Source organism: Tribolium castaneum, chromosome 9 (genome assembly GCF_031307605.1).
Source record: "Tribolium castaneum strain GA2 chromosome 9, icTriCast1.1, whole genome shotgun sequence".
Lineage (NCBI taxonomy): Eukaryota > Metazoa > Arthropoda > Insecta > Coleoptera > Tenebrionidae > Tribolium > Tribolium castaneum.
In genome coordinates this window covers 1,050,626-1,075,701 of record NC_087402.1, presented here as the reverse complement: position 1 = coordinate 1,075,701, position 25,076 = coordinate 1,050,626, and the positions used below count along the sequence as shown (strand labels likewise).

The 25,076-nt window shown below is 39.7% G+C and overlaps 9 protein-coding genes across 15 annotated transcripts; 1 reads left to right on the top strand and 8 right to left on the bottom strand.

Annotated features, from left to right (window-relative positions):
• Positions 1-205: 205 nt before the first annotated feature.
• Positions 206-5,250, top strand: Cep164 (centrosomal protein 164). Of its 3 annotated transcripts, XM_008193478.3 has the most exons (7): positions 221-407; positions 955-1,066; positions 1,114-2,790; positions 2,847-3,197; positions 3,261-3,473; positions 3,531-3,808; positions 3,869-5,250. In XM_008193478.3, the coding sequence occupies exons 1-7, from the start codon at positions 353-355 to the stop codon at positions 4,141-4,143; spliced, it is 2,961 nt and encodes a 986-aa protein (XP_008191700.1). In that variant the 5' UTR covers positions 221-352; the 3' UTR covers positions 4,144-5,250. The 3 variants fall into 3 exon arrangements, with proteins under 3 accessions (XP_064214819.1, XP_008191700.1, XP_008191699.1); XM_064358749.1 differs by having other exon boundaries at positions 206-407; positions 2,847-3,473; positions 3,917-5,250; XM_008193477.3 differs by having other exon boundaries at positions 224-407; positions 2,847-3,473.
• On the bottom strand, positions 4,861-5,751 carry LOC663562 (small ribosomal subunit protein eS19). Of its 2 annotated transcripts, none has more exons than XM_969601.5 (3): positions 5,622-5,751; positions 5,330-5,403; positions 4,861-5,283 (listed from the first exon to the last, which is right to left on the bottom strand). In XM_969601.5, the coding sequence occupies exons 2-3, from the start codon at positions 5,398-5,400 to the stop codon at positions 4,887-4,889; spliced, it is 468 nt and encodes a 155-aa protein (XP_974694.1). In that variant the 5' UTR covers positions 5,401-5,403; positions 5,622-5,751; the 3' UTR covers positions 4,861-4,886. The 2 variants fall into 2 exon arrangements, with proteins under 2 accessions (XP_974694.1, XP_008191702.1); XM_008193480.3 differs by having other exon boundaries at positions 5,576-5,628.
• On the bottom strand, positions 5,703-7,378 carry LOC663544 (KICSTOR subunit 2). Its single transcript, XM_008193476.3, has 8 exons — positions 7,239-7,378; positions 7,045-7,191; positions 6,848-6,996; positions 6,525-6,801; positions 6,250-6,431; positions 6,088-6,205; positions 5,938-6,036; positions 5,703-5,893 (listed from the first exon to the last, which is right to left on the bottom strand). The coding sequence occupies exons 1-8, from the start codon at positions 7,317-7,319 to the stop codon at positions 5,723-5,725; spliced, it is 1,224 nt and encodes a 407-aa protein (XP_008191698.1). The 5' UTR covers positions 7,320-7,378; the 3' UTR covers positions 5,703-5,722.
• ArfGAP3 (ADP-ribosylation factor GTPase activating protein 3) lies at positions 7,238-10,085 on the bottom strand. 2 transcript variants are annotated; one of them, XM_969566.5, is made up of 9 exons: positions 9,928-10,085; positions 9,645-9,836; positions 9,468-9,596; positions 9,275-9,385; positions 9,017-9,157; positions 8,532-8,818; positions 8,202-8,479; positions 7,966-8,151; positions 7,238-7,914 (listed from the first exon to the last, which is right to left on the bottom strand). In XM_969566.5, exons 1-9 carry the CDS (start codon positions 9,997-9,999, stop codon positions 7,769-7,771), a joined length of 1,542 nt encoding a protein of 513 aa, XP_974659.1. In that variant the 5' UTR covers positions 10,000-10,085; the 3' UTR covers positions 7,238-7,768. The 2 variants fall into 2 exon arrangements, with proteins under 2 accessions (XP_974659.1, XP_015834728.1); XM_015979242.2 differs by lacking the exon at positions 9,275-9,385.
• Positions 10,086-10,364: 279 nt separating this feature from the next.
• On the bottom strand, positions 10,365-11,688 carry LOC663507 (spindle A-like protein). The gene is made up of 3 exons (XM_969547.5): positions 11,475-11,688; positions 10,747-11,433; positions 10,365-10,696 (listed from the first exon to the last, which is right to left on the bottom strand). Exons 1-3 carry the CDS (start codon positions 11,556-11,558, stop codon positions 10,451-10,453), a joined length of 1,017 nt encoding a protein of 338 aa, XP_974640.1. The 5' UTR covers positions 11,559-11,688; the 3' UTR covers positions 10,365-10,450.
• Positions 11,689-11,778: 90 nt separating this feature from the next.
• On the bottom strand, positions 11,779-11,993 carry LOC107397724 (uncharacterized). Its single transcript, XM_015978911.2, has one exon. The coding sequence runs from the start codon at positions 11,991-11,993 to the stop codon at positions 11,805-11,807; it is 189 nt and encodes a 62-aa protein (XP_015834397.1). The 3' UTR covers positions 11,779-11,804.
• mRpL53 (mitochondrial ribosomal protein L53) lies at positions 11,779-12,566 on the bottom strand. Its single transcript, XM_969529.4, has 3 exons — positions 12,381-12,566; positions 12,185-12,307; positions 11,779-12,136 (listed from the first exon to the last, which is right to left on the bottom strand). The coding sequence occupies exons 1-3, from the start codon at positions 12,524-12,526 to the stop codon at positions 11,995-11,997; spliced, it is 411 nt and encodes a 136-aa protein (XP_974622.1). The 5' UTR covers positions 12,527-12,566; the 3' UTR covers positions 11,779-11,994.
• A 20-nt stretch (positions 12,567-12,586) lies between these two features.
• Positions 12,587-15,545, bottom strand: LOC663466 (zinc finger protein 354A-like). The gene is made up of 7 exons (XM_008193475.3): positions 15,356-15,545; positions 14,890-15,224; positions 13,967-14,833; positions 13,710-13,916; positions 13,172-13,426; positions 12,837-13,122; positions 12,587-12,768 (listed from the first exon to the last, which is right to left on the bottom strand). Exons 2-7 carry the CDS (start codon positions 15,218-15,220, stop codon positions 12,672-12,674), a joined length of 2,043 nt encoding a protein of 680 aa, XP_008191697.1. The 5' UTR covers positions 15,221-15,224; positions 15,356-15,545; the 3' UTR covers positions 12,587-12,671.
• A 173-nt stretch (positions 15,546-15,718) lies between these two features.
• Positions 15,719-25,005, bottom strand: Ac13E (Adenylyl cyclase 13E). 3 transcript variants are annotated; one of them, XM_015978880.2, is made up of 5 exons: positions 24,682-25,005; positions 23,902-24,196; positions 21,599-22,836; positions 18,603-19,585; positions 15,719-18,404 (listed from the first exon to the last, which is right to left on the bottom strand). In XM_015978880.2, exons 2-5 carry the CDS (start codon positions 24,159-24,161, stop codon positions 16,683-16,685), a joined length of 4,203 nt encoding a protein of 1,400 aa, XP_015834366.1. In that variant the 5' UTR covers positions 24,162-24,196; positions 24,682-25,005; the 3' UTR covers positions 15,719-16,682. The 3 variants fall into 3 exon arrangements, with proteins under 3 accessions (XP_015834366.1, XP_064214805.1, XP_008191696.1); XM_064358735.1 differs by lacking the exon at positions 24,682-25,005 and adding an exon at positions 24,248-24,649; XM_008193474.3 differs by lacking the exon at positions 24,682-25,005 and having other exon boundaries at positions 23,918-24,049.
• Positions 25,006-25,076: the final 71 nt, after the last annotated feature.

Below are 25,076 nucleotides of genomic sequence, written 5' to 3'. Positions count from 1 at the left end.
TAAGGTCCTTCCAGCTTCCAGCTATGCGCTCCCTCCCCCACCCCCGACGCAACCCGGACTCGAACCGGAAACCAACCCCAACGCAACCAACCCCAGAAAATCACAATTCTGGGCAATTTTCCCAAATTAAAAAAATCTGGTGTTCCAGGGGGGCTAAAACCAGAAGGGCCCGGAGTCCCGGAGTCACGCTCCGGTGATTGCACAACCCTCAGTTCCTGCCAGTGGCGAACAGATGGCGGCGCACAACCACCATTTGTTTATTTTTACCCTCATTACCCACTCCCCGCACCTGTCAATGTCCTAATATCAGCTGTCTGTTCCGACAAGCGATTATTATGCGAAGCCTTCGATAATGTCCATTGTTTGCGAAGAAGTGTTCGATGAGACGAGCCACCCTTCTGCTGAAGGTGAGTACAAATCATCCCATCACTCCTGGACCTCGCTCACAATTTTCAAACACTTCAAGCTCGCAAAACCCAAATTAGAATTTGTTTACAGCAAATTTTTAAGTGAAAAAATACGGTGTTTTTAAGCAGCTTTTATTCCGAGATCTATTTTTTCGAGAAATTCGAGAAAAAAACAAAGTGTGAAAAGTTGTAGTCCATATCAGCACAGACATCACTGTTTAAAAAAAGTTTTTAGAAAAAAATAAAATAAAAATATGAATCAATTGGGATTTATTTAAGTCATAGTAATAAAATAGTAATAATATATAATAATATAATAGTAATAAAATTGATAAATTTTAGTAATAAAAAATATCCACATTTACATTGTCCTTTTTTCAAACACTGAGAATATCCTTTTAAAACCTAATAGAAAAAATACTGAATAAACATTGATAAGTATCAAGAAACTTCAACTTATTCAGTGGAACAAATAATTGCACACACGTTCGGTTAAAATTACGAAAAATCCCGATAATCCCCTTTGGTTTCTTTTAATATTGTGCAGAAATCCGGGACTATGCCACAAAAATCGGGATCGACCCGGACTCCGAGCCCCAGCTGCTCCCGCTTGCAGCCGAGGGCCTCATGAAGGCTTTGCCCCCCGGTTGGAGACCTTGGTAACCCCAAACACCCCCTTACAATTAATCATAACCCGGAATTCCAGCTATGACGACAAATCAAAATCATACTACTACTACAACAACAACACGGGAAAAACACAATGGGAGCACCCTCTCGACGACGTTTACCGCGGTTTGGTGAAAAAAGTCCGTGCCGAAAGCCAATCTCTAAGTCTTGGTGAACCCACCGAAGATGCAACTTATGCCAGAGATGAAATTCCAAGTTTTGAGGAGCCTCCAAAACTCACCAAACTCAAACTTTCGCCACTCAAAACCAGCCCCAAGCACGAAGCCAAACTCCTCAAACAACGCTCGGAGGAGCATTTACTTTCGTCGCGGAAAATTAGTCTCAATATTTTCAATAGTTTCGATGAGAAAAGCAATTTTGAGAAACATCCACGTGTGTTGGATAAACCAGAATTGAAGATAAGTGGTGGAGGATCAATGTTTCTGAAGTGTAACACAAAGAAAGGCGCTGATTTGGCCCCAAGTCCGGCAAAGAGTGATTCCCCGGATGTGCAAAACCAACCAAGGAGTATCCTCAGGGAACGCAATTCCTTGGAAGTCTCCCGGAGTATGGATTTTGATAAGGTTTCTTTAGACAAGTCGGAGAAGGACGATGATGATAAGAAAAGTGTGAGGTTTAACCTCGATACGAACACCGATGTTGGCTTTACATTTTCGGATAAATCAACTTCCAGTGATGATGACATAGGGAATGACATCATCAATGTTAAAGTGACTCCAAATAAGCCAAAATCACGATTTACCGTAAGCCCGGTCCCCGACTTAACGAACGAAAAGAAACTAATTAAGCCAAACCCAACCGACTTTATTAAACCAAAATTAACAATAAGTAAAGGTTCCGACTCCGAAGATGACTCTCTTAAAAGTAACGGTTCGGACGAAAGTCCTCTCCACACCAAAATGTTGATCAAATCGAAGAAACTAGAGGAAAAAGCCGAGAAAAAAATTGCCCAAATGAAACAAAACATCTGGGAGGAGAAAAACGATGAGTTGGTGAAATTCCGTGACGACTTACAAGAGTCACAAAAGGAGGAACTTGAACGCATTTTAATTAATGCTAAAAGTGACCACGAAGATCGGATCAAATCAGAGTTGGAGAATTTGCGAATTGAGATGGAAAATCGCAACAAAGGGGCGCTAAACGAGGAAAGGATCAAGTTTGAGAAGTTATTGGAAGAGACGAGGGGAAAGTTTGAAAAAGATTTTGAACAAGAACAATCGCAAATGAAGGAAAAGTTCGAGGCAAAGAAAGAAGAGTTGGAGAAGTACTACGAGGAGAAATTGGTCGAAATCGAGAAAGACTTGGCCGAAAGAATGGAGAAAAATCGTGACGAGATGATTCTAACGCACAACTCAAACGTCGAACAATTGAAACAGAACCATGCTATAATTATCGAGGAGTTGAAAAAAGGGTTCAAGGCTGAGGAAGATGCCTTGAGACGGGACCACAAGGCTGTGATTGAGGAACTAAAGACTAGTAAAGTAGACGATAGGAAAGACGATAAGTTTGAAAAAATCCGTTGTGAGAAACGACTGCTAGAAGATAAGTACCGATGCTTGAAGGAGAAATATTTGAGACTGAAAACCGACGTGAAAATGTCAATCGAGAAGCGGAACAAAAGGAAGGAACAAAGCGGGGCGACAACAACCACAGGGTCGGAAACGGAACGCAGTCACTCCAACAACAAAGACAGGTCGGTGTTTGTCTCAACCATGACGTAAACATTTATCCCATTAATTATCATTTCAGGACTCCGCTGAATTCCCCCATACGTAAACCCCCCCGTTCTGAGACGAAAAAACCCGAGCACCGAGCAACCCGCCAACTAATCATCCAAGACCTGGACACTTCAATCAGCGATAAAAGCGAAAATAAAAAAGATTGTGATTCGAGTGACTCCACAAATCCAGGTCGCAGCCGAAAAAAAATTTTCTCCCGCTTGAAAAGCTCCTCAACTTCGAGGATCAACACGGGATCGAAATCACGTCGTAACCAACGTTCGTGCTCCCCTGTTGAGAATTTGCGGCGACAGTTGCAGAAATTGGAGGATTTGGAGGACCAGTTCCCTCAAAATCCACAAGCTGATACGTATCATTTGAGGTATCCATTTTCCGATGGTCAAAAATTTGAGGGGAGTTCCGAATTGGAATTTTTTCGGCATAGGATACACTTGGAGCGGGATTCGATTAAAAGGGCCAAAGAGAGTTTGAGGAATCAGAAATCGCTCTTCCAGCAGAGACAGAAAGAATTGAAGTTGAAACACGGGTCTATGGCCAGGCACACGTTGCAACAGTTGTGCCAGGAGGAGAAGGAGTTGACTGATATGGAGGTGTCGCTTCACCGAACGAGGAGTCTTCTGGGGGAGAAGGTTATCAGGTTCTTTAATTATTTTTGTTGGTCGTACAACCCATTATTTTCTTATCTTATTATCAGGTTGAGGCACTTGGAGCAGTCCTTGCAGAGGGCCACCATGACGGCGGAAAACCGCCAAGAAGACGCCACTCTGAGCGACATTTCCTCCCACAGTGCCAGTTCAGGGATAAGCTCGACTGAGTTCGCCACCGCTGACCCCAACCCCGGGAAGAGTTTCATCCACGGGGAGCACCTCCAAGAATCTTCCGAAATAATCCAAAGCTTGGAGAACTTGAATTCGGAAATTCGCGAAATCTGGGATGTTTTACGCAAACAGCAACAACAAGGTGGGATTTCGGGTAAGTCCCCCAGGTCCCTGTCCCCCAATTGGCCACTGATCAAAATTAACCCTTTCGCAGTAATACCACCCCTAGTCTACCCTGACTTAGGTTGGCCGCTGTTAGCAGGGGCTGCCACCGTTCCGGCGCCACCGTCCATCCCCACGTTGGCCGATCGTTTGCACAATTACCGCCAACATGTGGCGCTAGCTAACGCTCAAAGTACGGTAGTGACGCACGCTAATCAAGGGGCTACTACTACGCTTGTCGAAAGAACGAGGAATTTGAGGCATTGGCTGAGGCAAGCGGGGGTTGATGGGAATATGGAGGGTAGTACGCCACAAGCAACGCTTTGAAATGTTGAACAGTACAAATTTTGTTGGGGTTTTTAGATTTTATCGGCCGGGAAGGCCATTTGTTAGGATAGTCAAGGCCAATTCAAATAAAACTTTATTGTTTCAAGTGGGTCCGAAAAGTTAGCGGACTAAAAACAGTACATTTTTTATAGTTTCGTTAATGTTGCCAGAGTCTAGCAAGAGCACTCAAAATTAAAAAAAAAATATAACATTAAGTACAAGACAAACCAATAATACAATCAGATGGAAAATTAATTTAAACCTTAACCGTTGAAGATAGAAATATGGTGTCTGGACTTTTTTTTCTCTGCTTTTTCACAGATAAAAGGGGGAACGCAAATTGATAATTGCTTATAATTTTGATTGTTTTTTGTAAGATTTTGTATGTTGTTTGGGGACTTAAAAAATTGTTAGCCCGCTAACTTTTGGCCCAGTTCCAGGCCTATAATGCATGCCGTTTCTCTTTAGACGCTTCATCTACTAAAAATTTTATACGCCTTGTAACGGACTGACGGGAAATCGCGATGTGATAGCCTCATTTCAATTATCAATCTCCCAAACTCTTGCCTTATTCATTTACAAGTCCATCGTACCTAACTAAGAACACGTGAAAATAGTGCCAATCATATTCAGACTGTTAGGAAAGGTTTAAAGTCTAGTCATTGTATCCAGCACATGTAAATATCAATGTTTAAGGTATAAAAGAATCAAAATAAATCTCTTAAAAAACCTTATTTATTCACTCATAGCGCAATAACAGCAGCGGCAGACTTTAACGCTTTACGCTCTTTAGCCTTCACCTGAGCCGCAATCCGGTCCAAATCACGTCGTCCTTGCTGGGTCAGCTCCCTACCTCCTGTTGGTGTCTTCTCAATAAGCTTGAGCCCTTCCAGACTTTGGAGGACTTTTCGCGCTATGCTCCCGGCAGAGCGGCAAAAGTGTGACGGCTTGGTCCCGTTGCGTTTACGCGTTCCGAAAATTTTAGTCACAGAACCCACACCAATGGGGGACCTCATGTAAATGTGTCTCACAACGGCGGCACACCGGGTGTAGTACCAATCAGGGTCGTAGGGCGCCAACTCCTTGGCTCGCGAAGTCTTAACTAAATCGACCCATTCAGGAACACGCAATTTGCCAGTTCTGAAAATTAAAGTTGGTACGGAAAGTGCGGTTAAGTGCAACTCACTTTTTGAGAAACTGGGCAAAAGCCTTGACGAACTTGTGCTGGTCGACGTCCTTCAGCGTCACAGACGGCATTTTCTGCAAAAAACGTACACTTATTGGGGTAAAACGCACAAAAAGTTATCAAAACGTGCGTAACCATGCCGTTTCACTAACGCAAATAAAAACTCATTTAACTCGATTTAACACCGGAAAATACATAAATAAGGAGCAAAAACGTTAAAAATGTGACCAAACACACTTAAATTACCTTTAATTTCACAAAAATAACCGATTTAAATGAGTAAAATACACACCTGTCTACTTGCGTTTCAAGATGGCTGAAAAGGGATTTTTGTGTTTTGTTGGTACCATGGGAAATAAAACAAGCGGCAAAGTGAATTGATACAAAATTTATTTATTTTGAGGTGTTTTTCAAGGCTGTAAACACCTTAGTGCACCTCAGATTGGTGCAAATCTCAGTCACAAAATTACCAATGAAGGCGTCCTTTTCCGATTTTTTGCTTTCGAACAGTACCACTAAATAAATGTTTGGTTCCACAGTCGTTAAAATGTAGGTGCATTGGCTCTAAAATTTTTTTTGCGAAAAAACTCGTTTATTATTTCAATTACCTGAGAGCTAAATTTGTAAATGATTTTATCGACAATTGCAAGCTCGTCGGTTGTTTCCGATATCATTTTTAGAATTGTGTCTAATTGTGGAGGACTCCTCTGGAAAATTCTCAACGTAAAAAAATATTTAATTAATTTTGGTCGTCTTACGGGAGGATATGAGACTATGATTGGAAAACTGTCGTAATCAGTAGTATCACAACTGACTTGGTTGTCCGAGAGCAAAATTACGCAAGCCGCTTCATATTTTCGGTGGAAACTCACCATTCTACGATTAAAAAATTAGGAAAAATCATAAAAAACACAACTAACTTTTGGTAATGGTCGTGATGTAATTTGGCACACAAGTGCCTCATATCCGTTGGTGTGGTTTGCTGGGCCAAAGTATCGTGAAAATACAAACTAAATTTGCTCAAAACGGACCCTTTTAATTTTTGGAGCCATTGGAATAAGGCTGGGAGCGGGTTATTTTTGAGAAAACTTATTTTCCAATTCTGAAAAAAATACAAGGTGCGTTAAAATGATTGTCATCTAGTCGCCTCGTGAAAATTCTCAAAGCTAACTAGATGAGAATCAAATGAACTAACCTCGCGATTTGGTATTTTGCTCTCCCACAAGGCTAGTCTTGTATGTGCCCCATGAATTAGGGCGAGAGACGGTAAAAACTGTAGTCTTTGTAGCTCAGTCAAGGCTTTAAAAAGTTGCTCCAAAATTTCAATTTCCAAGCCAAAAGTGGCTTTGACCGGGGTTAGACTAATGTCAGTGAAGTCAAGCGAGTGTTTTTCGATAATATTTTGGACGTACTTGAGCATGTCTGCGTACATGAACTGATTGTTGAGCCCCATTGTATAAATTCGCTCGTATCTAAAATCACAATTTTTTGCGGGTTTTACTAGTTAGGGTGACTCACAAATCGATCATATTGATACGCGCATTTAAAAATTGGTAAATGTTTTGGCAATAATGTTGGACCCTTCTGTCGGTTACAGTTGATTTGCAATTGTCTTCCAGTTTACGTAAGTCTGACCTCAAACTCTCATAAATCGAACGTAAGGAATTCTAAAATGTTCAATTAGCAAAAAATCGCTTTAAACGGGAAATTAATACGTCTTTACGCAAAAAACTTTTATTTTTCGTTTGGAGAAAACCTAACTCTATGTAACTCTTCTCGGTTAAAATTAGATGATGTAAGAAGTTTAAAAACGTGCCCCACAACGACAATTGTGCCCCCTTGTAGATTTCTTTCTCTTTTTCCTACAAATTCATGACAGGGATTGAGGTTAAGTCAGGTGTCAACATACGACGTGTTCCTTGGCTTTGTCATAAGATATTTGGGATAAATGCGTAAAATAAGTGTGTAAGAACAAATCTTCCTTATCCATTTTTAAAATAAATAATCCTTTTTGTTAGAATAACAAAAACACCAGCTGTCAAGTTGACATTTTCATAACCTTTATTTTTGGTGGGGAAAATAAAACTGCATTCATGTTTATAGCATATTTATTCAAAAAAATATATAAACTGAAATGTCGAGGTAAACAATTGCATCGTCACAATAAAATAAATTTGATACATAATAGAGAAAAAATAAAACTTTAAACAAGACTTAACAAAGTAGAACAAATGGCACTGTCTAACTCTTAAATCTTGTTTAGGTGATTTTGATAAAAATGTCACAGTGCTATTATCCGTGCCTACATAATTACAACATTAACCCCCTTAATAATAAAATCAAGGCACATTTTCAACTGGATAAAATATATAATCATTTCAACGATTTATTGTAAATGTGCCAAGATAAAGCTTAGTTTTTTTCAATTTTCACTAACTGCTAGTTACCGTAGCGATCTTGCAACGAAGACATGACTTCATTAGCTAAATAACTGAACTTGCCGGCGATTCGCGTCACTCCTTGTCTCACGCTCTCCTTGACGTCGTCCAAATCATACGCTTGCATGTGCGAACTTGGAGTGGCTTCTAACCCAAAACAAAAATTTCACATAAAAAAATATTAAATGGTAAAACTACCTTTGCCATTGCCGAAAAACTCGGCTGATGAAATACTGGAAGAACCCTGAAATCGATTCAGATTCGCCTTCGTCTCGTAATCGGGCTCCCGATCGTTGAAAAACTGATCGGAAGAGATGGCTTTAGCATTGCCGAATTTTTTCTGGGCGGCGTCTGAACTCAAATCGAAACTTTTCGTTACTTTTTCTACGACAAAAAAATAGTAAACCGATCGGTGATTCCCACAAATTTAATACCTGGGGTACGGTAAGTCGGTTTCGGTTTTTCGACCGGATCCTCAACAATGACCCAATTATCCTTTTCCTTGTCACGTTCCCGACTACTTTCCAACCCAAACATGTCCATTTTATTGGCGCGGTTTATATTAAAACCGGAACTAAACGAATACTCATCAAAGAAGCTATCGCTGTCGGAAATTCGTAATTTTCCCAACGAACTCAAAGTACTAGGAGTCGGTTGAACGTTCTCTTGTTCAATCTCTGTCATATCGCTTAAAGCCGAATGGCTGACCCCACTAAAGTCATAATAAAATCGTAGAGAAAAAAACTGAAGTGAGAAACAAATACCTTCTAGCGTTCACTCCCATCCCTAATCTCTCAACCTGTTCGGCTTTTTTCGGGTCTTGCCTTCGTAATTGCTCTTCTTTCTTCATTTGTTCATTGCTGAGATCTTTGTAAGCCAATCGGACGGCAGCTTCACGTTCTTCTTGCTCCTTTAAAGACAAAGCTGCAGCTTTCGCTGATTCTTCTAAAGCCCTGAGACGACTTTCTTCAGCAATTTCGGCCTCACGTTCAATTTCGGCAAAGTTCGTCTTCACTTTCGTCGCTCCCAAGCCGCCTTTCTTCGCCCCCAACTAATACAATAATTTTACATCAAAGTGGCCTATGACTTTAAAATTCAGTTGGCTAAAGTAAAATAAAAACGGTTTTTATTCGTATTTTTCAGTCAAGGTCGCGTTGTTTCTTGCGTAAACAAGTGAATAATAACAGGTCTTATCTCATAATTTTTATAATGGCAATAAATGGATTATTAGTTGAATGGATAAACCTACCCCTGATTTTTTGTTAGGGGGCTTCCTGGTGGCAATGGTTGATTTTCGTGGCTCCGGATTCGCTGCCGGAGCACTAAAATCAACATTGGGGCCCTCGTCTGGATTTTTATTGTCCTTTTGTAGTGACTGTGATTCTTCAATCTAAAAATTGATTCGTGTCATTTCCGCAAAACCTACCTAAACTATTTAAATTACTAAACAAAAACTTGAAAAAGCAAAAAATAGAAAAATGAATGATGCTATTAGTAAGTGACCTACTTTGTGTTGGTGTCCTTGAGGCGCGTCTGGGATGGCAAAATTTTCCTGTTCTGTGAAGAAATCAACTTCTTTCTCTTCACTACGCTCCTCAACATGTGGATGAATATGAAGCTAAGAATGTTAAATAAAAAAATCACAAACCAACGTTATGCGGTGTTAAAACAAGCAACCACTTAGAAACAAGAGCACAAACCTGTGTATTACTTTTAAGCGAGTTTAGAGCCGCTTGGTGCAGTTTATCTTTATACAGCTGAGCAGCTCGAGAGTTATATTTTTTCTGAGCATCTGTTGTCATGCAATTGTGTTGCGAGAAAAATTGGATCTGTAAAAATCGCTTAATTTACGAAATCGCGACACGTCAAGACATTACGGCGTTGGAGTTGCCCCCCAGTTGCATTTGTCTCAGCTGGACCCATGTCCAGTTGGTGTCAAGCTGGGTGGACCTAACAAATGTCAAATGAACACCGAGACTTCTGTGAACTGCGGAGCAGTCAATGCAGATGAAAACGCCGTATGTCACGCTGGCCCAAGTCGGGTTCTTGGCATTGCAGTCGAAACAAACCTGAAATTGGGGCGAGAGACACGTCATGGTAAATAATGATATAACCTAGTTTGTGTACATATGGCGATTTTTTCCGATACTGAGTGCTCACCTTATTGGCAGGATTGGCTCGTAATCGGTGAAAAACAGCCTCGATATCTGATTTACTAGGTTGTGGGTCCATTTCACCTAAATTTTATCTACAATACGATGACAAATTGATACTGTCAGTGGATTTGACACGTTGGGGGAGTTGTGCCATTGACCGAAATCGCATTCGTTACCACTTACGATTTTCATCCGCAAATAAAAATTAAAACGCGCAATGATTTTGGTACTTATTCGCACAATACAAATTATTTTGCTGTTAATAAATGGGGGATTATAACAACATTACAGCTGTTTTAAATTGTACAATCGGTCTTGTATGATTTCGAACGCGTGCAGCAGATGGTCTAGGTGGTCTGGTGGATTCAAATAAGCTCATATTCTCCACAATCAAATTAATAAATAAGTTAAAATTGATTAGTATTTCGAAAGAAAAATACGTTTTGCAAAAGATATACTATCAAATAATTTTATTTTATTCAAAAAATTAAAAATAACGCCTATTTAGTTAGTAAAAAATAAGGTATTCACTCCTGAACATCGCCAATTCCATCTGGACGAATGGCAAAAATTGCCTCGGATTCGGGCAAACACGGCGAATCGTATATTTTACACACTCTTGCTTCGCCTCGGCCTTTCCTCAAGGAAAGTCGTGTTGTGGATGAATGTGCCATAATGTTACCACCGATTGGTTTCTTGGGGTCTGCGTTAAACATCGCAGCGCCGTCAACTTGGGCAACCACTTGGTTCGTCAGCACAACGGCAACTCCAAACTGAAAGCGATTTTTAAACTCCCAAAAATAGTTAATCTGACACAAAATACCTCATCAGCAAGTCGCAGCAACATCCTCAGAAACCTCGCCAGATGATTCTGCCTTGCTGACAATTCCCCCCTTCCCGAATAATCCGTCCGATACAAAGACGTGGCACTATCGACAATCAAAAGACAGTACCTTGACTCCATCATCATTGCCGCGGCATGAACCAAAAGTTCAGTCTGATGATCGGTATTAAAAGCTCTCGCAAACACGACATTATCCAGGACTTGTTGTCCGTCCATGTTGTACCTCTCAGCCACCGGTAGCAAGCGTTCAGGCCTGAACGTGCCCTCAGTGTCAATATAAAGACACTTGCCTTCGCCTCCGCCACTTTCAAGCGCCAATTGGCAAGTCACAGCCAAAGTGTGGCAAATTTGGGTTTTCCCCGTTCGAAATTCGCCGAAAATTTCCGTAATTGAACCAGTTTCAATACCGCCCCCTAACAACTTATCCAATTCTTTCGAACCGGTGGTCAGTTGGATAATATTAGCCCTTCGTCTGTGAATATCAGTGGCTGTGGTGAAACCCATATTGACAAATTTCGCCGCTTCGGCGAGGAGTTTATCGACTTTGGCTTCAGAGATGCCTTTAATAGCCCCAAGAACTTTTTTAGGAGTGTATGCAATTGATTCAATTGAGTGAAAACCGGCATCTTCTAGCTTCTTCAAGTCGCCAGCTGTGATCCCGTTGACCTAAACCGAGGTTAGGGTGGATTTGTCAAGGGGGTTGTTACCTGAAGCTTGGAAAGGGGCTGAGGGCCGCCGTTTTTGGCCTCGTCTTCGACCACGGTGTCGGTTGAGGCTAAACTTGCTTCCATTTTTTGTTAAATTATAATTAAAAAAATAAATTGGTGGCGTCTGATCACTTTCACTGTTAATTGTTGTGATAGTGGGCTGTGCTTTTTGGTTAGAAATTCAAACTTTTAAACAAAAACCAACATCAAGCAAGTAAAAACCCGAACAAAAATTAAATCATGGCGCCAACTTAGCATTATGTTGTGACTCTGGATTGGGAAAAGGGCAATAAAACAGGTCAAATTAATAAAAAAAACATTTATTACGAGTTAGTCTACAGGTTTAAGGGTAACATAGCGTGAAACTATAACTACTACCACTATGGTGCTTATAACAACGGCCACCACAGTCATGTAAAACGTTTCTTCAGTGAAAATATCCGTAAAAGCTGGAATTTGATTATAGACGTGATCTATCAACTTCAGTTGATAATTTTTATGGTTCACTTTCATGCCCATGTTACCGCTTCTTCTTTTTCTCTGATTTGGTGACCTGTGCTGGCTTTGCCTCCTCTTCCACTTTGACTTTGCTACTGATGTGTTTATTAAACTGTTGCAGTATTTCCAGAACTGTTAAATTATTAGCAAGAAACGTGACGCTCCTAAATTATCGTAAATAAGATTTTGTGGGGTATGGATGTAGATGTTACCCTGAATCAAGTAAATCAACTTTGATTTGTGGCTCACTCCTGTCGCAAACAACGTTAGGTCTAATGATACAACTTAAGTTGGTTTCGATCACTTTTGGGTTTGATATATGGAAAAGGAAGTCTCTAGAATATATTGATTAAGAGAACGCTTGCGCTCCTACTAAAAATAGGCTCTGGTGCAGCAAAGTGAGGTTACCTTGCTGTGACGGCATTTGGGTGAAACGGATCAAACTGCACTTGAATTCGTTTCACAGGTTTTAAATTAACACTTTTTAGTAGTTTTGTTATTGCACTTCCCACACCCGAAGACCGCGAAAAACTTCCACTGAAATAAATCGACATTTTCGTACCCTGTTTCAAAAAATGAGGTTAAATAATAGGTGGGGGAGAAAAAGAGGCAAGTTCAAAATTATATAATTTATTTATTAAAATACTTCATATTAACTTAGTTTATATAAAAAAAATAGAAATAAAGACGCTAACGAGATCAAGAACCGGTTTGGATCCACGTGGAGGCCGAATCCACACTCCTAATGGGTACATCCGTGGAATAACTAACTAACAGTAACTGATGTCCTTGATACCTAATAAACCAAAACCAAAAACGAAATAAATTAATGAAACGAAAAAAAATTAACTAATCATAACGTACAAGGTGCCACCGTCTCTAACGGTCTCCAACTGGTCATGATCGTAACTTAAAATCTGCCCCCCAGGAGCATTCTCCGCCTCTTCCACGTTCACATTCAACTCATACACATCCTCAGATAGGTTACTCCCAGTTTCCGATTTTATAACTTTATCGTTATTCTGTGGCGCGTTATATCTCATCGGTTTTCCCAAAATAGAGCGCTTTGAGTGCGTTTTCTGGTGACGTTTCATGTCGGACCGCACCCTAAACGGCTTACCACAAATGCCACACTCGTGTGGCTTCTCCCCTATACAAAAAAACCAATCAAAATGCTCCGGAACCTAACCACAGCCAACCTGTATGAATCCTTCTGTGATTTTGCAAATACGACGATGCCCTAAACGTTTTTCCACAAAACTCACACTTGTAGTTTTTCTCACCGGTGTGAATCCGTCTATGGACGATAAGAGAGTATTTGCGGGCAAAGTCTTTACCGCAGTATTCGCACTGGAACTGCTTCTCGTTGGAGTGGAGTGAGGTCATGTGGTACTTCAAGTCGCCCCATTGGCGGAAATTCTTGCCGCAGTCCTGGCAATGGTACGGTTTATCGCCTACAAGACAATTCAATTTTATTATGTACTACCTTGTAGTAAAAAAAGTTTTTTATTTTATTTATAGATGACAAAGTGCTGAAGAAAAAAAAATGTTTTTTTATGACAATATCATACGTAATGGAAATATTCTGGTGCTTGAATATTTTATATTTTTAAAAAATCATGAAAATCAGCATACCTGGGTACATAAAAATTAAGTAACAATTGAATTTGACAGTTACCATCGCCAACTTGATTGAAAAACCAGAGGCCACTCTGATCAGAAATTAAAGATGTTTACCTGAATGTAGGCGCAAGTGCACTTTGAGCGCACTTGACGCGAAGAAGCTTTTTCCGCATTGGTCACACTGATGTGGACGTATGCCACTATGACTCCTCATATGATAAACCAAAGAATTACGATGGGTAAAAACCCGGTCGCACTCCCGACAATGCATGCTCCCTTTCTTCTTGTTTTTTCGTTTAACGAGAGATGGTGCTGTGGGTTCTACAATCGTAAAGTTAGCCCTAACTGGACCATAAACCATTTTACAAGACCTGTATTTCCCGTATCAGCTCTACAAGTCACTAGATGTTGCAAAAGAATCGCTCTAAGCGGAAACGGTTGTTTACAAATGTGACAAACGTGCTCTTCCGCTTCCAATTCTTTAAGATCTTCCTCGGTCTGGTGCAGCTCATCTTCTCTGTACCAAGCTTTCGTGTCGTTGTCCGAATTGGTTTCGTGGTCCACCACCACATTGATCCCTTCCATCAGATCTTCAGTTTCGCTAAATTCGTTCAAATCGTCTTTATGGTGCACTTCTTTCATGTGGGTTTCAAACGCTTTCTGGCGCCGGAATGTCTTATTGCACTGGATACAAGTCAGGTTTAAAAGAGTCGAAAAAATGTTGTCTTTTTCCGAATCCACCTCGTTTTTTTCAATCGCAGTCGACTGTACTTGATTATTGGGTTCGTAGTGTGATTTCAAATGCTCGAAAAAGCGGAGTTGGTCGTGAAAATTGGCGTTACAAATTTGACAAGAGAAGGCCGTATTGTGGACCGGTGTGATTGTAGTTTGGCATAGAATCTCATGTTGAGCAAAATCATCGTTTGAAGTGAACGTCTGTTCACACAGATTGCACTGGATTTTGGTGGGATTTTGTTTTTTCAATTTGCGCGAAATTCGCTTCTTGTGGGGAAGACTTTTACGGGACGTTCGATGGTCACCGTCTGAGCCGCGTTTCTCATCTTCGGATTTTTCCGAATTATTTGCGGCAAAACTAACGAAGCGACTATTTACGATTTTGGGCACAGCCTGCTTCTCCACGTATATATTATCAGAGCCGACTATTTGCAAATAACCGTTGCTAATCGACGCCTCCTTATCACTCAAAATCAACTGCTGTTCCTCCAAAATCTTATTATCTAAAAACGCATTTGTTTGATTCACACTGTAAATAATGTCCAAAAATTAAACCGACCTAGACCCGCGTTTGGTACAAGTGAGGGAAGCCCCGTTTCGTGAAGCTGCTGCTGTTTCTGGTGCTGACTCAACTGAACGGCCACCAAAGCCGCCGCTAAATTCCTATCCTCCTCTGTTAAATCCTGCGATAAGAGAGCTTCCGAGGGGTAACTAACTGGTATAAAATCGGTTCCGGCAAGATCCACAACGAGACCGTTATGGTGCTGAAGTAGTTCCGTTCCTAATAGTTGCGAATTTTCGGGCATTCTTTGTAAAACGTATTGCGGGGTCGGCACGTCGCTTATGACGACATTCTCCAATAGTTCGGAGCTCGTTTCCGAGTTCTCCATCGTTCTGAAATTTGAATTAATTCAATTGGCGCCATACCGGAAGTCAAGGTTGACACGACGTTTCAAGGTTGGCGATTTCATAGTTGCTTCCACTTGGATAAATCGAATTTATTGTTAAAAAAACTGCTACCATACCTTCAGTTTTTATCGATATTGCACGTGTGGACGTTTTAGTGCCGTAATAACACCATATTTTCCATTATTCGGGGTTTTATTACACTTAAATCACATCGACACAGCGAAAGCTGACAACAGTGGGACATAAAACGGAAGTGCACTTGCGCCATCCACACAAACATGGCGGAGGAGAAATTTTTTGTTTCGTCTTTTGGACCGTAATTATTTTTTGTTCTAATAAATTATTATTATTATTATCTAAAACGGTTACTAATAAATATTTTGGGTGATAATGTTTTTTTAACTGCTCCTTTCGTTTGTATTATGAAAACGGTTTCTGTTTTGATTCGGGGTTATGTTTTGTGGTGGTTGGAAAAAAAATAATTAATTACATGTTTTATTGAGATAATATCAGTATTATACATGATAGGACGGTGCACAAACATATCTAGTAGAATTTGTTACGAATTTGAACGAAATATCGTTAAAATAACTGAAATGATAGAAGGCACTTATGGGGATGCAAGTGAAATAAAACTTTGACTATTTACACAACTCAATAAATAAATACAACATTCAATTAAAACAATTAGGTACGTTAAATATAACGGAATACGTAACCACCGCATGCGGTCCATACGAATATTTAAAAAATTAAATAAAACAAATGTTAGGAACTCCACTAACAAATAAGCTAGTTATTTTAAAGCTACCGCATAATATCATATACAATTTCCACGTTACACGGGTTTGTTTTCGTCGAGTCGACGATTTTATCCACAAACAACAAAACAATAAAATCGCAAACCAGTCGAAAACACTACAAAAACAACTAATCACAATAATTTTTACATGGTCCTTAGTTGGTCAAATTTCTGAGGTAAAGACGAATGCCGACATCAGTCTAACATCAAATTTGCCAAGCGATAATAAAATCCCACTCTTTGGTATTACAATATAAAATTACTGTATAAAATAATGAGTATAAAATACGTCCGCACACCTTACGGAATTTTACAAATCGGTTTGTACTTATTGGCAAGAAATACAACTAGGTGTTTGTCCTCTTGCGTCAAATAAAATAAAAATCAATTAGGGCCTTTAACTACGCTAAAATCACTAAGTGAGAAGTTGATTATCACAGTTACTTCGAAAATCTCTCCAAAAATCGCCTCTTTGGTAACGCAACCATCCAACAAAATTGACATTTTCCTTACACGACTACTCTTTGGTAAGACTAAAAATCGGCCGACAAACACCTATTTCTGGCTTTAAGGCTACACTTGGTCACTCTTAGCTAAAAGCAGCTATGGAATGCAATTTTGCAGGCACACAAATAAAATAATTAAGCTTCAATCTCATCATCGGTCTTCTTCCGCTCCAACAGATACACACTCATGTTATCTTTACCCTTGACATAGACCGAACCCCGCGGCCGAAAAACGTACCGCGTTTCGAGAACTTGCAGACAATTCTCCCCGATTTGAATACAACCATTGACCCCAGTCGAGTCCATTCGTGAGGCAATATTAACCGCATCACCCCATATATCGTAATACAACTTCGTATTACCGATAACCGCAGCTGTCACCTCGCCAAAGTTATAACCGATCCGAAGGATCAGATTAAATTCGAGCAAATCGCGGTTGAAATCGGTTATAACGTTTTGCATTTCTAACGCAAAATCCATAAGCGCGTACAAATGCTCATTAGGGTCTTTCTGGTTACGACGCGTGGTCGAGTTGAGACCACTAGCTGCCATAAAAGTGCTACCGATAGTTTTAATTTTCTCCACACTTGCAAATTCGGGACGATCGAGCAATTCGTCAAAATCGGCAATCAGTTCGTTCAAAACCCTCAAATATTCCTTCCCACCCAAGTAGCTCTCGTCATACATTTCGTTAAAGTTAACAATACTCGCGAAAATAATCCCCACGTCTTTGAAATTCTCCGAATACTTTGCGTTCTTTTTCAACTGTTCGGCCACGTGTTCAGGTACGATGTTATAAATGAGATAATCGGCTTGCGTTTTGAGATTCTGTACGTTGATTTTGTCCCGGTTTGAGACGTAGTTGGCGTGGAAACTCAACCGGTAACCGATCTCAAACTCCCGGTTAAGTAACCAAACCAGCACCAACAGCAGGAACAAGTCCATTAAAATCTCCGATTTGTACAGAAAACTGTAATGTTCGAGACTTAACGACTTAACTTCGGTCCGATTGCGATCGTCTAGAATCGCAACGATCGGATTGAGTTCGGTCCGTTCGGACTTTTCGACGAAAAAGTTCGAACAGGTGCCGTTCAAAAACAACGGAATAAAAATAAGAGTGAACGCCACAGCGAGACAATTCTTCATCCAGCAATTCAGTTGTGTAAAATTACAGAAATGTATGACTCCGACAAAAAGCAGATAAGTGTATAAATAGTTGGACGTTTCCGACGTTGTGAATACTTTCGTACAAAAATTTATCAAAACGGTAACGAGCGGCAAACTTACCAAAACAGCACCGAACATATTCCACCTGTAAAATCGCGAAACGCACCGCAGACACCGATCCGAACATTCGACGACTTTTCGCGAACACAGCGCCCAACCACACGCTTGAATCGCAACGAAAACACCCGACATGACCAACCATAGGGTCGTATGTCCGTACAAAAGCCACAACGAGATCGAAACAATTGCAAAAACGAGACTCGAAACACACACATCAAAGTACGTATTGAATTTCGAATCGGCAAGTGTTAGAATCGAGTCGGCTTTTTCAAACAACGAATGGACATTTGTTCGGTAATCCTGCTCCATTTGTTTGTCCTTGAAGAATAACGTCAGCCGACGCAACGGCGGCTTGATAAAATAGGAACCTCGCGACTTGGAGTTTTCTTGTACGCACTTGATTAATTGACGATCTGATTGTTTACGCAAGTTTTGAATACATGTACCAAACTTGTCCTTGAACACACCAGGCATTCGGACGTTGTATTGGGGCGAAGTCACCGTACTCTGACTCGAGGTATAATAGCCAGAAACACGGTGTTCCGAATTCGGGTGCGTTGCTTGCTCCAACTGAAAAGCGGCGTTTAGTCTGCGGTCCGCCTCGCTATATCAACCAACCAAAAGTCCTATCAAGTAAGCATAGAATTAAAAAAAAAAACAAAAAAGTAAGCGCGTTATTTACACAATACAGTAGAAGTTTTTTTTATTATTTTTATATTTTTTTACGCCTACTTGATTGGATTTTTGGTGGCTGTGCACCCCGCCCACCTGCTGAATGCTACTCCTGCGACTGTTGCTCCTAATTCCCGAATCTTTGCGACTGTAGACCGAGAAATGATCGTCAAGGACGGAGATATTTGTGAGTCTTCCGGGGACTTCAAGCGACATTTTCGGCCGTTCGAGATTACCAACACACACCGTTGTACTTCTCTGTCGTTCCCCGGGAAAAACATCGAAATTCGGGGAACGACCACGTCGAGATCGGTTACTTCCGGCACGCTGTAGGAATGAAAATTCATTCGGAGATCTGCCGTATTGTGAACGGTAACTTCCAGTCCTCATAAATTGATTCAAGTCACCTGGGGAATAATCATATTGGCCGATATCGCTCCGCGATTGGCTGATGTACGATTTGACATCAATTGTATCTTTCGGATCGTCTAGAAAAATACTACTTCTTTTATTATCATCATCGACGTCCGTTACGCTAATAAACGAATCTTTCTTTTTCCCATTCGAAACATTCGAAGTTTCAATGATGGTCGGAACTTGTTGGTAGCCGCCCGATATTCGGTCTTCCGAATTGGCCGGAACTTCAATATCCAATTCGGGTTTTCCGTCGTTTTTTCGAAGGAATTTCGGCATTTTCCAGTTTTTCAGCTTGACACTGTATTTGCCGGAGCTGGCTGTCGAAGTTGGCGTTTTAATATTATCACAGTCGGATGTTTCTTTACAAATATCGCCGCCGTCTTGTTCGTTTTCCGAATCAAGGATACTTGGGAGACTACTCGCTTTGATTTTACAAACATCAGGCGATAACATATTCGGATTGTGCGTTGCTTTTATGTGAGTTGTATCGCAAGAAAGGACTCTAGGTCGGGATTGAGGCGACATGGAAGGCGACGAAGTTGGCGGTGAAACGAATAATTGCAACGAATTTGTGTACTTTTGACGGCCTTCAGCACGAAAACTACCACTGTAGGAAGGCGTTTTGTCTCCGGTCCGACCCAAAATAAAATACGTTTTCATCCCTGCAATATCGTTGTGTCAATAACAGCCACAGCCAGCTATGAATTAACAATTAATTAAGTAAAAAAGAAAATTTTCGACTGTGCAATGTTACAACTGTTTAAATTAATTAATTCTCCATGATTTAATTTATTTATTTTTGCGCCACCCTGTATATGATTAATTTCCACCTGTTCAGTGGCTGTTACGAAATATTTTTTTTGGGTAGATTGTGCCGTTTATCCGATAAGTAAGTAAGTAAGAAGTTCAGCAGCCGCGTGGGCGTTTGACGTTGTAAAATCAATTTGCAATTAATAAAAGTTTCAAAAATGAATCTGTTGTATTAAAAATTTAAAGTTAAAATGTTTAGTCTTCTCGTGTATTCTTCTGATAAGTACCACAAAAAAACGTAAAGTGACGAAGCCGTAACAAAAAATCAATGAATCAGACTTTGTTTCCCACCTTGGAATTGGCTATCTTGCAGATTATATTTTTTGTTGGTGACTTTTTATCCATATTCTTACACAAGTAGTTGGGCCGTTTAAATTAATCAGTTTATTATTGGCTGTTGTCGTGAACGGACGCGTCGTAAATAAAATCACAATTTTGCGGTTTAAAAGTTTCAAGTTTGGTGAATAGTGTGTGTGTGAGTGTGTGCTACTCCAGGGTAAAACGAAGAATAAATCCGGATTAAAGGGTTAGTTTGCAATACTTTCTTTTAGAAATTACATTAAAAGCCGTTTTACTGAACGTTTTAATCGCGTTAACTTTTAAGGGATTAACTTGACGTTTGTAAATGCAATGGTAACTTAGTTTAATTCGGAATTAAATATTAATTTCGACCGTAAATATTATTTTACTTTTTATGATTTAACGGAAATTGAAAATATCGTTCGTTTTGTACCATTGGGTTCTTTTCAAATTTTCTGCGATGAAAAATAAGCGAGATAATCGTGACGTCACAACCGCCTCTCATCATAGAGTCCTCTGATCACTGAACCCTCTCAATCAACAGACATTTGAGCATTTTTCACACAAAATCAAAAATTAACTACTTTTCTCAACTCCTTTCTGCTCTTTTTGTCTTGAACACAGTAATTTTTTCAAATTTTGATAAACTCTGACAGTGTCACTTGTCAAAAACCATTTGATCTTAATATTGGACCAAATGCTCGAGACGATTACGTCATAATTTCAAATTTAAATCGAAATAACTTGAGTTAGAGAGCAGATATAGAGAAACGGTTTTCACTGTTGTAATAAGCGTTTTCAGTACTATGATTTAAAACAAAGTTGTTTCTTAAATTGCCAATGCCTTTAATATTTTCAACTAATTTACTGACAAATTGTACTAATTTCACCTTTTTATTTCAGTTTGTTCGTTTAAGAAGATGATGCGATGGGTGATAAACTGATAAAGGTCAGAGTATTTTTTTCTATTTTTGTGGTGTTGGTGTTTTTTCTTAGTATCGCGAAGTAAAAGAAAATTATTTCTCAAACCAAAGTTTAATTCCTTTATTAATATCTTCGAGATGCTTAATTGAAACTATAATTTCAAAAATCTGATTCAAATCGGTCAATGAGCTGATATAAAGCATATTTAAAAAAAAAGTACATGTCCATTATCAGGGTTTTGTTAATTTTGTAAATTCCAACAAGCAGACAATTAATGTACCTAATTGCTAATTTAATCAGAGGTGATTATTTAAGCACATAAGACAATTTTGAAAAATAGAGATTTATTTCATTTATATTTTCGTCTAGTCGTCTGTGAATTTCTCGTGTAAAATCAGAAATGCTTAGACACCGAATATCACCATTCTCTAATTCGGAAATAAACTTCGACAATTTTTGCACAGTGTAACAATTTAGTCACATTTTAACGAAATTTTTAAAATTAATTAACTGACAATTTGTGAATTTCACAACTGACAGTTATGACATTTACTGACAGAGCGCCCAATTTCAAAGTTAACTAGATGACCACAATAATCAAAATAAACACGAAAGTCTTAATAATAGATAATTATAATCACCTAAAACCGGCTCCCCTTCCTCAAGCAAGTACATATCCTGTAGGAACTCGCATGTTTTCTCCGACACGTGCACCATTCCTGGTTTCCCAGTCGATTCCATCCGATTGGCAAGCGTAACATCATTACTCCAAACATCAAATTTAAACCTTCGTGTCCCCACAATACCACAAAGAACTGTCCCCGTATGCACCCCAACTCTCATATTCACACCTTCGTTTTTCTCTTGATCGAATTGTTTAATAGCTTGTATCATACTAAGCCCCATTTCGACGCAACATTTGGCATGATCATGTCTCGGTTCCGGACAACCAGAAACACAATAGTAACAATCACCCAACGTTGATATTTTCTCGCAATTGTGGAATTTGCACAAATGGTCGAATCTTTGAAATAAATTATTTAGGATTTCCACGAGTTCTTCGGCACTTTTCTTGCTGGCCATTTTAGTAAAACCGACAATATCGGCAAAGAGAATGCTTACGTTTTCCATTCGGTTCATGTTAAACGGGCGAAAAAGTGATCGAATGTCGTTGGTTTCGGGGTCGGAATTGCGCTGATCGCTTCGTGTGAATGTCTCCTCTTCGGAGAGGAGCCATTCGGCGACGCTGGAAGGCATCAAGGAGTGAATCATGTTTTCTTTTAACTTTTTCTCCGACTCCAATTGGCGGCGGACGAGAAGACTTTGCCCCACTTTCATGAAAGTGTTTCGCATACGGACGTTTGTCATAATAAGGATGTGGAGGCCGATTACGTGAATACAAAAGTGTGATAATAACCGGACTGTGATCGTTGAAGCTTCAAGCGATTGGTTTTGAAGTGAAATCGTTAGTGTTTCAAACGCGGCAGAGTATAAAAAACCAATCGTGATGCTCATGTACAGTTTCAAAGGAATTAACGTGTAAATCAACATCAGAATTTCAATGCATATTGAGAAGTGACCGACTGGACTTATATCGGAAGTTATTGGGAAACTAAGCGGGTCTGTCTTCATTGGTACCAATACGACGAACGAAAGACTTATCACACATAAAACAAACGCCACGATTAGTGACATGAGGAGCATGTGGTTGTTGTAAATGTCGGTATAAGTGAGGAAAAGTACTGTCGTCACTGACAGTATCAATGTTCCTAAGACAGTACACAACATGGGCCAATGGTGTGTCTCTGATACCAACCCCGTGACCAGAAAATACACCAACCACGATGACGAAATCAGCAACATGTACCATAGTGCGTACCTGTCGAAACTAGCAGTTTGAATTTGGCACTTGCAAGGGACCAAGCCTGCAGATTATTACCAAAGTAGCGACACAAGTTAACACAAATAAAAAAAATTTATTAAAATAAATTTATTAAATAAATAAAATAAATCCTAAAAAAATCACTGGCATAGAGAAAAATAGAACGAATTTAATAGCAAACGCTGAAATCAGGGCGATTATTAGTTGAGATATATTAATAATATACTTTTAACAAACTAACAGAGTGTTCTAAAATAAAATACCCAACAAATTTGTTTTTTTTTTTTTAATAAAAACACAAAATTTTTGTTACTTAACCAACTTTTTTCCAGTCGATTTATTAATCTTTCCAAATAAAGGCGAACTCGGAGTCGGTATTTCAACGCCTACTACGATTTTCTGAATATAACAAATTACAAATGCCAATAACTCGATTTTTTCAAATGCAACACCGTATAGTTTACTGCATCATTGCATGGGATTTTTTATCCACTTTTAGTTGATAGGGATTTGTGGAATTTACTTTGTAAAATTTGTGTGATTTTTGCAAAATAAATTTATTTTTTAGAAAAAACGAAAATCGAGTAGGCCTAGGTCACCTTGTATTTCTTTAATTTTAATTGAAATATGATATTTTCGAAGCAATTTTTATAACGCGAGTCAAGATAAAAGTGAAAAAGAGATAATAGGTAATATGAGTAATCCACAAAAATAACATTATTTAAAGCTTCTTGGAAACTTGTCTTTGAATTTCTGCGTGATCTCTCAGTATAAACAAAAGCGTAATTTATGAAAGAACTTTTTATAGTTTTTTAAAAACTAAAAAGTCCAGAACCATGATTGGAATTATTCGCAATTTTCTGTTATTTTTGTCCTTTAATTGTTGGATGTAGACAGACTACTTTTACTACACATAAAGTCCAAACTTGTTCCCTGTTTCACTTAAAAAAAATCAGACTTTGATTATTTTTCAATAAAATCGCGTGCTTAAAATCGGTTTAAATTCGTCGCGTCCGTGTGGCTACTTGGCACATCCAGCGGCTTGGTCAGGGGGCCCTTTACCTAAATTTGAACCTACTATGCGGGTTAGAGCTCCTCCTGTACTGCTCCTCTAGAATTTCCGAGTCGAACGTGGGGTCCCACCATGACTTTTGCGCTGCCCGTTCGAAGGGAATGGGAAAAAAGCGTCCCCAGCAGCCGTTCTGCTGCGACAAGTGCGCGAGGTAGAGCTGCGTCTGCGGATCCAGCGAAAGCTGGGCGTTCTCGTCATCGGAGGGCTGCTCCGACTTGTAACTCACCGACGAGGGTCTCTTCTCCGTCATTGCGAAACGTCTAACACATTATCTCGGCAATAATTCTGTAACAAAGCCAAAGATAAGACCGGTCACACTTGTTTACATTTCGTTACCATTGCATATGTTGGAGAACACCCTCGTCATGTTTACACTCAAAATCAAACATTACCGCTGTGTGTCAACACCGATGTTTGGCTTGCGCTTTTCGCGGATTCGCTGCTAATTTTCATAATTAGGAGGATAAACAGGTGCAGAGGAGCAGCACGGGGGCTATCGTAAAAAATTCAAACATGTGTTTAGAAAGTTGACAGGAGGCGGACTGAATTGACAGTTGGAGCGCAGGAGCGGACTTGAAAGAAATGGGGACGGAATTTATACGTCGCCAGCGAGTCAACAAACGGGTCAAAAGCAAATATGTTACGAAATGCGGCTTCTAATGACTTCCGATTGTCATTTGCGCGAAATATCGAGCCCGAAAGTGGGAAAGGCAGGGCCGGTTCGGGGCAGTTTTGACAAAGGGCGCCATTTTTGACTGGGCTCAACTTACCGTCTAGAAGTTTTCAACACAATAAACTGTCGCGTTTCGTTTATGTAACGCTTAGAAGGACACACCGCGTCATGATTATATGAATTAGCCGATTTCAGAGTTCCGGTAGCGATATTTTTGCATCAGCTGTTTACATTTTTACGGCTATTTCATGATGAGATTGATCAATTCACTTACAAAGTAAACACTGACCGTGTAAACATCCACATATAAAATTTTCATCAGTGCTAAAAGGATTAAATAACTCCGAAAAATCCATCGGTTTATTTATGCTAATTTCAATAAGGGTCACGAACATAGCGATAAGATAAAACCAATAAAGGTACTCACTACTGGTACTCAACTCGAGTGTTTAATCACACCAGGCAATAAATCGAAAGCTGCCGGAACTCATT

Bases quoted from the DNA above. Each gene is read 5' to 3' on its own strand.
- Cep164 (XM_008193477.3), top strand. From the start codon at position 353: ATGTCCATTGTTTGCGAAGAAGTGTTCGATGAGACGAGCCACCCTTCT. The intron at 408-954 runs GTGAGTACAAAT...AATATTGTGCAG, and splicing joins GAGCCACCCTTCTGCTGAAG to AAATCCGGGACTATGCCACA. The intron at 1,067-1,113 runs GTAACCCCAAAC...CCGGAATTCCAG, and splicing joins CCCCCCGGTTGGAGACCTTG to CTATGACGACAAATCAAAAT.
- LOC663562 (XM_969601.5), bottom strand. From the start codon at position 5,400: ATGCCGTCTGTGACGCTGAAGGACGTCGACCAGCACAAGTTCGTCAAG. The intron at 5,284-5,329 runs GTGAGTTGCACT...TTTAATTTTCAG, and splicing joins TTTGCCCAGTTTCTCAAAAA to AACTGGCAAATTGCGTGTTC.
- LOC663544 (XM_008193476.3), bottom strand. From the start codon at position 7,319: ATGGATAAGGAAGATTTGTTCTTACACACTTATTTTACGCATTTATCC. The intron at 6,997-7,044 runs GTATTAATTTCC...TGAACATTTTAG, and splicing joins AAAGTTTTTTGCGTAAAGAC to AATTCCTTACGTTCGATTTA. The intron at 6,802-6,847 runs GTGAGTCACCCT...TTGTGATTTTAG, and splicing joins CGTATCAATATGATCGATTT to ATACGAGCGAATTTATACAA.
- ArfGAP3 (XM_969566.5), bottom strand. From the start codon at position 9,999: ATGGACCCACAACCTAGTAAATCAGATATCGAGGCTGTTTTTCACCGA. The intron at 8,819-9,016 runs GTAGGTTTATCC...TTATTGTATTAG, and splicing joins CCCCTAACAAAAAATCAGGG to TTGGGGGCGAAGAAAGGCGG. The intron at 8,480-8,531 runs GTATTTGTTTCT...TTATGACTTTAG, and splicing joins ATGGGAGTGAACGCTAGAAG to TGGGGTCAGCCATTCGGCTT.
- LOC663507 (XM_969547.5), bottom strand. From the start codon at position 11,558: ATGGAAGCAAGTTTAGCCTCAACCGACACCGTGGTCGAAGACGAGGCC. The intron at 11,434-11,474 runs GTAACAACCCCC...ACCTCGGTTTAG, and splicing joins AGCCCCTTTCCAAGCTTCAG to GTCAACGGGATCACAGCTGG. The intron at 10,697-10,746 runs GTATTTTGTGTC...AATCGCTTTCAG, and splicing joins TGCTGCGACTTGCTGATGAG to TTTGGAGTTGCCGTTGTGCT.
- LOC107397724 (XM_015978911.2), bottom strand. From the start codon at position 11,993: ATGGGCATGAAAGTGAACCATAAAAATTATCAACTGAAGTTGATAGAT.
- mRpL53 (XM_969529.4), bottom strand. From the start codon at position 12,526: ATGTCGATTTATTTCAGTGGAAGTTTTTCGCGGTCTTCGGGTGTGGGA. The intron at 12,308-12,380 runs GTAACCTCACTT...AATATATTCTAG, and splicing joins CCAAATGCCGTCACAGCAAG to AGACTTCCTTTTCCATATAT. The intron at 12,137-12,184 runs GTAACATCTACA...ACGATAATTTAG, and splicing joins GTTGATTTACTTGATTCAGG to GAGCGTCACGTTTCTTGCTA.
- LOC663466 (XM_008193475.3), bottom strand. From the start codon at position 15,220: ATGGAGAACTCGGAAACGAGCTCCGAACTATTGGAGAATGTCGTCATA. The intron at 13,917-13,966 runs GTCTTGTAAAAT...TTACGATTGTAG, and splicing joins AGCTGATACGGGAAATACAG to AACCCACAGCACCATCTCTC. The intron at 13,123-13,171 runs GTTGGCTGTGGT...TTTTTTGTATAG, and splicing joins TCACAGAAGGATTCATACAG to GGGAGAAGCCACACGAGTGT.
- Ac13E (XM_015978880.2), bottom strand. From the start codon at position 24,161: ATGACGGAGAAGAGACCCTCGTCGGTGAGTTACAAGTCGGAGCAGCCC. The intron at 22,837-23,901 runs GTAAAGGGCCCC...TAGTTTCGACAG, and splicing joins CATAGTAGGTTCAAATTTAG to GTACGCACTATGGTACATGT. The intron at 18,405-18,602 runs GTGGGCGGGGTG...GCCGCTTTTCAG, and splicing joins GCAGGAGTAGCATTCAGCAG to TTGGAGCAAGCAACGCACCC.